The sequence below is a fragment of the Etheostoma spectabile genome, chromosome 16 (assembly GCF_008692095.1).
Source record: "Etheostoma spectabile isolate EspeVRDwgs_2016 chromosome 16, UIUC_Espe_1.0, whole genome shotgun sequence".
NCBI lineage: Eukaryota > Metazoa > Chordata > Actinopteri > Perciformes > Percidae > Etheostoma > Etheostoma spectabile.
The window spans coordinates 159,134-171,143 of record NC_045748.1 but is presented as its reverse complement, the minus strand read 5'-3'; the positions used below and the strand labels follow the sequence as shown (position 1 = coordinate 171,143).

The following is a 12,010-nucleotide window of genomic DNA, read 5'->3' as shown; positions in this document are numbered from 1 at the left end:
CCCCCCCCCCCCCCCCCCCCCTTCCACGCAGCTGCTAGTAGCCAAGGAGGACACGAAGGATGATGGACTCTTCAGAAGAGATGACTATGTTCACTTGAGTTTGCGCCATGAAAGATGCCGGACAAAACAATCTTCTGACCATAGTCATACTGAGAAATACAGAGAGAGTCGTGTGGAGCTGATAGTGTTAATTAGCTTTGTATTAACTGGTAATGGCTTTAATGCAACGGACATTCATTAATTTAAAAAAAGTTACGCACTAAAGCTTTAAATTATGCGGATACCTTTTGCACTACTGGTGTTATGCAAGTAAAGGCTAATGTACCTTGAACTGCAATTCTTATACAGAGGTTCTGGTAAGCTCCTGTCCTACTAACTCTATACCTCCAGATTTATTTTATTTTATGACCTCAACCCCAACCAATGCTAACTCACATATGCAGTAGAACTCCACCAACACATGTTTTGACTTTGATTTGTAAATTTGGTTCTGAAATCCATTATGAGTTGTTTGAGCCCACCTGCCCCTGTAGTGTGGTCCCCGTTCCTAAATATGTTGGGCATCACAGACACTCTCCTCCACAACGACAACATCACCTGGTCCTGGATGTAGCGGCAGAAACCCGACTCAAAGTCACAGTTGGCGATGGAGGGGTCAAAGGTCGGCTCTGTGGAACAAATGTATGGAATCAGTAGTTGCTGGATGAACACAGTTGTTGCCTAGCAGCAAGATTCAAGTGGAGTGTGTTACGGATTCCCACAGGACGATTCTTACATTTTTAGTGCCACAATCAGAAAACACAATGCAATAAAAGCAATGAAACACAAAGTTTCACGCTCCAGGGAATTAAGGACCCAAATGCAGAGATTAGCTAGGCAGGCAGGAGAGAGTTTATCAGAGGATCTATTCATAAAAAACAGGGAAACACAAAAAAGGATCCAAAAGTGCTAAAACAAAGTCCAAAAAACAAAAAATCCAAAAAGTCCAAGAGAAAAGGAAAACCAAAAACAGGAACACAAAAACAGGAGCACAGAGACAGGGAAAACTCCCAGGAAAATAAAGATTGCAGGGAAGAGTCTAAACGCTGACCTTTTTGACACAGACATGACACATGAAACCTATTAGGTTTTATCTGGAAGGTGCTTTGAGCTGTTTGTCCTTGAGATGTTCACCCAGAAAGCATTAAATCAGAAGTATGACAGTTATAAAGGTGACGTTAAAATGAGCCTGTTTAGAATGAACAGTGAGTGACTGTGGCTGTGACTCACCGGTGTCTGTGCTGCAAAACTCTGGAGAAAAGGAAATGTCATCAATTGCAACACGTCCGCCCCTCGGACTGTTAAAGGACACTTCAAAGACCACCTGACAGACACAGGCAAAAACACAGATGTACATTATGTATAACGTGGGTACAAGTTTAGGTAGCAACTCTTTATTCATTTTTTCACAAGTTGAAGTAGGAGTTCAGAGCCACAGGTCGTCCAGTAAAACTGTGTCACTGTAACCCAAGAGAAAATAAATTTGAAATACATACGTTCCTTTTACATTTTAAACTTTTCAACAGTATATGGAATGGTTAGACCATTTACAATGCTGCTCATGGGTTAATTCATCAATAATAATGATAATCTTTCTTCAAAAAAGTATTCTTTCTCTACGGAAGCAAATAAGAGACAAGTATTTGAATTTTAACAGCCACTGAATTCTTAATATTGAAATATTTTACTTTGAAAACAATGCATCTGAATTAATTGTTCTGTTTCACTTCTTTAAATTAAATGGATTGGTCGGAATCAAAGTTGAGAAAGTTCTGAACAAATAAATTCAGATACATGGTTTTCAACATTTTGATATGAAGTATTTAGTAACTGTAAAATTCAAGTATGTATGTCTCATATTTGCTTACCTTCTTCTCCAACTTGCATTGCTACCACAAACAAATCATGTGTTTCTATTATTTCTGTACCTTTAACTTTGCCCGCCCCTTATCTTACCTTACAGCCCCTGTGTATTAAACTTTAGTGTTGAACTTTAATGCTTTGTCTCCTTTTCCATGAAGTTGTAAATCACGTGAATTGTGTAAAACACCAGCAGCCAGTCTGTCATTGGGTTACTTATTGATGGAATATCCTGTCCTGGGAACCCCCTAGAACCCATTCAAGGACCACTAGGGGTCTCCGGACCCCCTTTGGGAACCACTGTCTTAGATTATGGTCGATTGTTGCCTGGTGTTTTATTTGGTATTTTAAATTGTTAACATTAGCCACCATTAGCTACTGGTCATACTAGACTAAGTAGGAGCAAATATCCTTAGTACTTATTAATTTCATTTCAATTTAACTTGTAAGAGGATTTTTCCCCTCAAATGTTACATATTCTTCCTTTAATATTTCTTTATGTAACCACCTAGAGATTATATGATACATAAGGCTGACATGACATGTTCATACTGACCTGTACAGAGTATGGTGCCTTCAAGTCCACCTGCACAGGTATCCATTCTTCGAGCGTCCCACTCCAATTGCTCTGGTTTTCTGCCCCCGCCCTCCACAGCTCCTGGTACTGACCCAGTTGGTCCTTGGTGAAAACAGAGAACAGGTTCCCTCTCTCCTCGCTGCGCTGGTATTGAAAACTCAGGCAGCCGGACATCGGTACCGTTGTCATGGGAGACACTAGTTTGGCCACTTCTTTGAAAGTCTTGGCGTAGACTGAGTCCACGTACATCAAGTGGCCTGCGAGGGAGTTTAAATAGGAGTCAGGTTGTACAATACATTGTCCCCTCAGGGACCATGACTTGGGACTTGAGAGTTTATTGTATTGTAATGTATGTAATCTATTTGGTGATTTGCTGGTCAACAGATGTCACCTGCATCAAAATTTAGCAAAATTTGGTTAAAAATTAGATCTTTTTTTTTGTCAAGGACCCTTAAATTAACACAAATTAGACCACTGTTCCCCATTTGATTTTTTTCCCAGGGTCCTTTACCTGATAGAAGATTTTCTTTTAGACGTTTTATTATAGACCCATGACCAAAAAAGTTATGCATTCTGCCATTGCGTTACTTTTGAATGGAAATCTAGTGAAAAATAATTATTCCCCTCTTTGCTGGGGGACCCCTTGTACTTCCTGAAGGACCTTTTGGGGGTCCGCGGACCCCACTTTGGGAACAACTGGTTTAAGTTATATAACCATTGATTTAACATCATTTCAGTCAATTTGTTTTAATCTGAAGCCGGTCCTGGTTGCACGTTTAAGTATAGTCAATGAACTGGCTGGTTGGTGTGATCAGTCTTTTTTACAGCTGAATGAGACATAACAGATGTTTGCTTTTTTTTGTAGCTGCAGGTGGCCTACTTTGTTTGCGCCTGCTATCGTTAAAGGCGAGCCTGCTACTGCAGTAAAAATATCTGAGTACCGTCCTGGATCACAAGCTAAAAAGGGGTTCCAAACATTGTTCTTTTGAAGCAAGTTCAAAGCCTGACATGGTAACATTTAATGATGTTGGGTTCAAAATCAGTCTGAAAAACTAGTTTTAAAGTCTAAACAATGCAGAAAGCTCATTGGTTTCCATCTGGGGCTTTCATTTTTACATGAGGTTGCCACATCATCTGATTTCAACAATGGAAAGATGAGGCTGATATTCTATGGTTCTGACATTAAATCCTATTGAAGATCAAACTCCACAATGAACTAACAAGTATTGTGTGTGTATCAAAGCCTGATATATCTGTTCCATCAGTGCCATAAAGCTCCATTGTTGTTCATAAACACACCAATGAGCCGCACTGTTGGGTGACATTGATTGATATCTTTATTTTGAACATGTAAATAAAATAAAACATCAGAAATATGGTAATAAGAAAACAATCTCCCTTATTTCCGGTACTTGAAAATCTCTATTTACACATGCAAAAAGGAGTAGGCAGAAGTAAAACCTATATACTCCTACCCCGTTATACCATTTCAACACATCATTATTATAATGCGCACACACACACTTTAGTTTATTGTGTTAATTATCTTGCTGCTAATACTACTTAAAGCACCAAATGTGTATTAATATAACGTCGGAAAATAATCCCCAATGAACCATATATATTCAAGTTATTCAAGAGAAACATTTGAAAGGAAATACAGTGTCCAACTGTTTAGTGAAATAACTGAGCCTTGTTTATTTATTTACAGATGTCCATCTTTAGCAAGAAGTAATGGGCTTGGGCCTTTGTGCCACAGAATGTTAGAGAAGTTGGAAAGATACAATTCCTTGTTGGTTTAGGTTTTACAATCCACAAATATGGAGTAAAGCCAGGCTTATCTTAAAGTGGAGAGTAAATTTTGTCATGTCTGATTGACATTATGGTCAAAACAAAAACCTTTTATGAATGATGCTCACCTGTCCTGTTGTTGTACGTGTGGTCATCGGGTATGTTGTTGTGAAGGATCTGGGTCCCGCCTCCTCCCACATACCAGTTTACATTGGCGTTCCACTCATTACTGTATCCACAAAGGTGAGACTCCTCAAAATCACAATCTAGACACAGAAAAATGAGAAACAGACCCTGAATTAATGCAAAAAGCTTTTAACTTACCAAATATGTCCATGTGAGTTAAAAAAACATAGCACAGATGGCCTCTACCCAAAGTGACATGCATGCATATGTTGATGCTTTTTGTCTTTATGTGTGAGGTCACCGACCCAGGCAGTATCCAGGGATGATGTGGATCTCAAAGATGGCCACGCTGTTCCCAGCGCTCTGTCCAGGTTTACCTTCGATGACAACCTAATCAACAACACATGTTCAGTGATACCCCTGCAACCTTGATAAGGCATGACACACGAATGACATCGTAGAAGGCAAGCAAACAGATGGAAGGTCAGAGAGAGTGCGAGCATTAAACGCACAGCAATCTAATTTACTTTTTAAGCTCAGGAGCAGCAGGTTTACTGCAAAATGACTTCCAGAGGGAGAAACGCCTCACAGGAAGACAAAGAAGAAACACACTTGTTAAATCATGAGGTCAGGGCTTGTACGTGTGTGTGTGTGATCAAGCATGATCTCAGTGGTAATTTGTAAGATACTTATTTAAACGAATGAATGGTATATTTTATATTATGTAGGATCAACGTTGTGGCTCAACACTGTTGTGTCTGTGTTATTGTTACCAATAGTTGTCTATTACAACATTCAGCAGACACAGAGCAAGGCGAGCATTCATTCAGAGTTGTGTTAGTGTCCACCTAATCTCACATGCTGCTGGACACTGGGCTGATGAGAGCATTGAGACTGCACTACACAGTAAAAGGTCCATAAAAAAAACAACTATGAGGCTAACTAAAAGAGGCTAAAAAGCTCTGTTGCGCTACAAATATGTGAACAATTTTCCTAGCTGAATAGTTAAAATTGTAAAATTTTGGGAAACTTGGGGAACACTTCTTTTCTTTCTTTCTAAGAGTTACATGGAAACATTTAGATCACTCTTATGGCTGTGCATTCTGACTCTGGCACTGTAGTTAGTTCAGTGCTAGAGTCCGGACCAATGACTGTTACATTCTATGGGCTTGACAGGGTTAGCGTAGCTTAATTAGCATAACAGCTGGAAACAGTGAGAAGCCGTCAGCCTGGCTTGTTAATTAACATGATAAGTTGGGTTTGTTTGATTCCTACACCAACAGAAATGTTTTAAGGGAAGTTACATGGGGTCAATATTTCTTTGCAATTATTCCTTTGGAGAGATGAGCCAGGCCAGCTAATTTCCCGTCATCCAGTATTTTTGCTAACCTAAGCTAAGCTAACCACACCCTGACTGCAGCTCCAAACACACAGATGTGAGCTTTTCTTCTAATTCTGAGAAAGAAAGAAAAAACAGTGTTTTTTTTCCAAACTGTATTTTTCTATAAATGGGAAAAATAAAGTGATTAAAGCAGTTTTAACAAAAACAACAGCATACGGTAATTGATGACAGCCAATTTTGAGAATGAGAAAAAGTTGGTGGGCCAGCGTTTAGTGAGAGTAAAGAGCAGGACATGTTGTCAGTCAGTGTGAAGCTAAAACCTCTGACATTCGTTTTTTCACCTAGGTCTGACGTGAAATAGGTTTATGCGCTGGGGGGCCCAGTAAAAACACAGACCCAACTTACCATTATGTAAGTCATGACCCTGTCAAAGTCAGCTCCACTTCTGCATATAATATAAACATGTGTGGTACTTTTCCCACACAGTGGGATAATGTGTGTGGGTCTAGGTCTCCATACACTTCATGATGCTCTCAAATTGGGCCTGTATGTGAAATATGTCATATATCAAAATACTATGTCTTCCTTTTAACAACAGCATGACGTTGTGATTGTCTTTTTCCTTCTTCAACATAAACAAAAGTTGATTTTGAGCAGAATTTTCTGCATTTTCTTCTTTCGGTCTGTTTTGCAGGAAACAGACATGATGAAGTTGCTTTAGGAAGTTCTGTATAAACAGAAAACATTAAGGTGAATCATTGGTAAAAACAAATAAATGAAAAATTGATTCTAGGGAAAAGAACCAATTTTAAAAATTGTCACAAAAAAATTCACAATACATGTAATTTTAGATTTCTTTTCCCAGCATGCAAGGCAAAACGGAGGACACACAAAACTGTGTATGCAGATGATGGTAGGTTGTTTTCTGCACCTCCACTGTTTCTTTAAATAACGAGGGAATGGAAATCTGCATTTACGGTGTAAAAAAACATACATAATTATGTATTAAAGTATATTTTTGTTTTCTTGTATTATTGTAGCTCTTCTTTTTAGAAAAGGGAGAATTGCAGAAGAGCCTACAGTTATGTTGCTCACAACCCAATCTGGATAATTTGATTTTCAGTTCAGTTCAGCTTTGGACCTTTTTTCTCTCATATAGCCGTCTGTGACAAAGTTTTCTGATGAAGACATGATTGTTTCTACTTTGAAAAGCATCACTTCGCTTCCTTGCAAAATTATTACTTTATGCTCTTAATATTACAACTTTTTGCTCATACAATTCAACTTTATTTTGAAACATTATTATTTAGTAATTTATTACAACTTTAAAACTTTATTGTCAAAATGATTTGACCATCTCAAAAACTTTTATCTTTAAATCTCTGATTTTTGTTTCATAAGAGTGGCCCCTAATATGTCTTACACTGTACAGTATATAGCAGGTGGCAGTAGCTCAGTCCGTAGGGATTTGTGTTGGGGTAGGGAGGGTCGTTGGTTCAAGTCCCCATATGGACCAAAGTACGGAATGTGGATCAATATCTGGAGCGATGCTGCTTCACCTTCTGGGCACTGCCACCTGCCCTTGAGCAAGGCACTGTACCCCCCCAACCGCTCAGGCTGCTGGTTTAGCTGGCAACCTGACATCATTCTGACATCTCTCCATTTGTGCATGAATAGGTCTTGAGTGTGTGTCTGTATTTCAGGCCTCTGAGTGTGATTACTAACAAACTGAGAGTAAATTGTAATTTTACCACTGGGGATCAATAAACAGTATACATTAAATTAATATAACTGTCACTTTGATTCAATTAAACTTTTACTTACACAAGGCTTATATCAGGCTACGTAGGGTCCGACATAGGGTAGGTATCGACACGTACCTACATACGTACCCACGACGTAGATTTCACACAGAAGCATCATTTGTTCACTTTTAGTTCAGAATATTTTTAAAGTGTGGTTAATAGTACTTACTGGTTAGTATTAGTACTTTTACTTAAGCAAAGAATCTGAATACTTCTTACCCACAGTATATCTTTGCGCTCCAAACTGCTGTTATACATCTGTCATTAGGAGATAAATTAAACAACCTACAGGAACCATGTATTTCAAGTTAGTCCCCTTTTTAAACAAAGATTAGACACTATTTTGAAAAGTGTCTTACCCTATAAGGCTCAGTATTGCTTTGCAGATCCATGCTTGAGATGACCCAGCTATCAGAAGGCTCCTGGCTGCTCCACAGCGGCCTGTCAAAGCTCTTTCCCTCCATTCGCTGCCTGACCTCCAGGCTCCCCGAGCCAGCGATCTGGTAGACCAGCCTCAGGCAGCTCCACTCAGCCTGCTCCAAAGCCGGACTCAGCAGGACCCCTGTGATATCTCTCTGGGTCCTCATTTCATCCTGGTCATCACTTACGGCTGTGTCCAATTCAACAAAACGGCCTAAAAAAAAAACGTTGTAGAGAAAGAAAAAACAATGATTTGATATTGCTATCGAGGGACAAAATATTGTAAGCATCCCTTTATTTGACAATGACAAATTTGACAAAAACATCTGTTCTAAAATCCTATGCAAGGGACAAAGCTTAATTGATTCCCAAAGCTTTGTGGAACGCCAGATGATATGGGATTGACCAGTAGCCCAAAGTTTAGTTTAAAAATGTATTTACTTTATGCAAATGAGGCCAAGAATCCACTTTAAGGTCTTTGGTGATTTACCACAAAAACTGACAAAGAAAAAGTGATGCAGTGCAGTGAAGGAACAAGACGTTCAGCAGGTCTGGATAATGTCAGAGTCTGAAATCATTATTGTAGTTTCTGGGATTCCTCTTCCGTGTGTCCCGTACCCTAAATATTACAGATACAAACATAAAACCAAGTGCTTGGAACCATAAATTCCCTAAGAAAGTCATATGTTGCTTATTTAACTCGTTAACAAGCCAGCTACTTGGTAGCTGTTAGCCTTAATAAGACCACAGCGTTGATAAGCCGTGTGTGTGTTAATAAGCCCTAATTCAGCAGTTGCATGACATGTTCATTGCATGTGTCTTGGATATATCCATATTAATAGGTATATCCTGTATAGTCAACTATTTGATTATTCTATTTAAGGAGCCTGATTCCACCACCAATCTCACAGTCGAATTGTGTCTGAAAATGTGATTATGAAACAATGGCTCATTCCATTCGGGCTCTATGGGGATGTTGATTGATTGATTTTAAATAGAATTGCTTGGTTTTTCCTAATAAATCATGATATATAGCCCATTTTGGTGTAAGTATCAGCCTATTAATAATACTGTTAACAACAATTAGAAGGGTACTCATGTGGTAACAAATCCACAGTACCAGAGTGCTGGCCCATTTCAGGCACTGCCCACATGGTAAGCAAGAACTAAGCTAAAACTAAGCTAAATGGTAACATGTTGCCATCATTTAGCAAGGAATGTTTGCCATTGTCACCATCACAGTTTAGCGTGTAAGCATACTCATTAGCTAATTAGCAATAAACACAAATTACAACTGAGTGTCATAAGTTTTAGTCATAAACCAAAGTCGAGGGCCCTCTGAGCTCTCCTCACCCGTCTGTCATTCATTATTACTATGTCCCTGTGGAATGCGCCCCTGCCTTGGGGCTCCTATATCCTGACAGACAAACAGACAGACACACACACACACACACACACACACACACACACACACACACACACACACACACACAAACAAACCCCTTAATGTGGTCAATTCAATGTTTTTCTTCTTTTTTTACCGACAAACTGCAGTAATTTGCAAACGTTTGTCGGCTATTTCCACAAATTGATTGAATTCAAACTTAACAGAACATAGCCTTGGTGCACACTCAAGCTGATGTAATCTTGATTTCATCAGTGTTTCCGTCAGGTTTGAATTTAGAAAAGAAAGAAAAGAAAGAAAAAAAGTACATAAGTGCTACATTTGTCTTCATTAAAAGGACTGAGATAGGAAAATAAATGAGGGAAAACTGAGCACACCATAAACGCTCCAGCTACGCTGACCTTTTAAACAAGCCGGCCCAATAACAGGGATGGGAAGCGGAAAAGAGTAAGCAGTTGACAAATGCCAGACACAAGACTAACAGTGTGACAGGATGCAACAGCAGAGCAAATTTGGGGGCAAGGTAGGGGGCAAGGATCACAGTGGGGGGAAAATGAGGAGTTTTCCAACTGGCCTGGCTACAGATACAGTTGCTACTGAAGCAGCTGGACATGGTCTGCCTCACCAATCAAATACAGGTGTAAATGAGAGCTGGTATAGTTGGTAAGAAGAATGCACCTTATGACTGAACGTAAAGACTGAAAGCAGGAGGAACAGCTATCCTGGCTCTGTCCAAAGTTAACAAATAAACAAGTACGTTTATTCATATAGCATTTATCACAGACAGAGTCACAAAGTGCTGCACGGGCCAAAATGATGAATACATTAAAAACAAATCAATAATTATTTAAAGCACAGGAAATCATAGTAAAACAAAAGCATAAGATACAAAGTAATACAGTTGAGAATGTGGCTAAACGAACACTTGACTTCTGAGATTTCTGCTGGCAGTCTCACTTTGACAACAAGTCTCTGGGAAGTCACTACACCCTATTGTTGTTTGACAGGAAATAGTCCCAGCGCCTTAAGATCAATTTGTGGTTTTCTTACAATTCTTTGTAGTTTTTGTACTTTGGAGAAAGCCAGTCTAGCTGTGTGTCCCTGCTTCCGGTCTTTATGTTTAGCTTGGTCAATCACCTCTTGACTCCAGCTCTGCAGTAAACACACAGGCACGAGTTTGGCATCTATCTTCTCATCTCCCTCTCGTAAAAGAAAGAAAATATGTATTTTTCCCAAAATGCTGAACTGGAGGACAGAATTCTGGCACTTGCCCGAATGTGGCTTCCTGCTTTACCCAGGATGTGGAAGTATGAATGCATGGGCTCATTTTCTGCTGAGAATAAAGTCCAGTTAACAGGACCCAGGCAGCTTTGGGCCAGTGTCAGCACCTGGAATCAGACCAGTACTTTGAAAAAGGGTTACATAGGTCTGGTGTAGTTCAAATCAGGTCAAAGAGCTGAATGTTGTGTAACATCAACATAACATCCACCTCTCAAAACAGACCCCTTTTCATATTACAATTAACTTGACAAGATTATTCTGTTACATGAGGCATCTGTCACCAGATCTGCAGCTAGAACCTTCTCAATATTTTGTGCAAGGACTTTGCTTTCCCCACAGGAGTCTCCATTTGTGTGAAATCTCAGCCCTGATTGAACTGTGATTTGTTGGCAACACTTGCAGGGTAATGTTAAATGAAACCGCATTCATCTGTTGGCTTTGATCACTCAACATAAATAGAGAATGACGTAACCTAGATAATGTACAGGCGTGTTCAGAACTCATCTGTATCATCTGCACTACCAACTCGGAGGATGACTAAATGTGTTATTTCACTGACTCCAGATGTTTGGAAATGCTGGAAACAATGCTGACCATATGGGCTTCTTTTACCAGTGTGCTACGGTGTTACATCCAAAAACCAGCACCAAAACAACTGCAACATCACAGCTAAACCTGTAACTGCTACTAAACGAGCCATGATAAAGGCTAGCCTACACTTAAATGTTAAAAAAACAAGACTGAAGATGCTATGTGGGGAAAGTCTTCCAGTACCATCTTTATGCAGTGTCCAGCTTGCAAAGTCTGCATCTGACGTGTATCCACAGGTGTCGGACTCAAAGTTGCAGGAGCCTTGCAATAGCTGGTTTTGGGCTTGGATGGTGGCTTTGAGAAAGAAAAAAGAGGGAAGGGAGAAAATAAAGACAGGGAATGGCAAGTATGAATCATTGCAACTGGCATTAAGAGAAACATGCCCTCATGCGCCAGCACTGGCACAACCATTAAAAGTACTCACCAGCAAAAGTCAAGAGGTAGAATGCAAGCATTGCAGCTTTTTGTGTAAGTAACTCGACCCTAAGAGGAAATAAGTAGCAGTAGTAGGTATCACGGTTGCATCCACAGTAAAATACTGGGAGTTGCAGGCTCCAAAGTTTTGTTTTTGAAGATTCCTCTTGTGTGTGTTGTCTGAGTGTCTCTCCAGCTCACAGACTGGCAGCACACTGGAGACGCTCGGCTGGAAAGTGTTTGTGTGTGTGTGTCTGGATAGCAGAGCTTGGAGGAGGAGGAGGAGGAGGAGGAAGAGAGAGAAAGGTCTCAGGCAAGGCAAGGCAAGGCAGCTTTATTTGTAGAGCACATTTCAGCAA

At 39.8% G+C, this 12,010-nt stretch overlaps 1 protein-coding gene across 1 annotated transcript in view; it reads right to left on the bottom strand.

Annotated features, from left to right (window-relative positions):
- Positions 1-11,902, bottom strand: part of LOC116704497 (MAM domain-containing protein 2) — a 21,171-nt gene extending 9,269 nt beyond the window's left edge. Inside the window, exons 1-8 of the mRNA XM_032540035.1 lie at positions 11,662-11,902; positions 11,421-11,531; positions 7,900-8,174; positions 4,699-4,783; positions 4,396-4,533; positions 2,456-2,733; positions 1,270-1,363; positions 522-668 (exon numbers count right to left, since the gene is read on the bottom strand). Coding sequence (XP_032395926.1) covers positions 522-668; positions 1,270-1,363; positions 2,456-2,733; positions 4,396-4,533; positions 4,699-4,783; positions 7,900-8,174; positions 11,421-11,531; positions 11,662-11,692 — 1,159 coding nt within the window. The 5' untranslated portion in view covers positions 11,693-11,902. The remainder of the gene's footprint in view (positions 1-521; positions 669-1,269; positions 1,364-2,455; positions 2,734-4,395; positions 4,534-4,698; positions 4,784-7,899; positions 8,175-11,420; positions 11,532-11,661) is intronic.
- Positions 11,903-12,010: the final 108 nt, after the last annotated feature.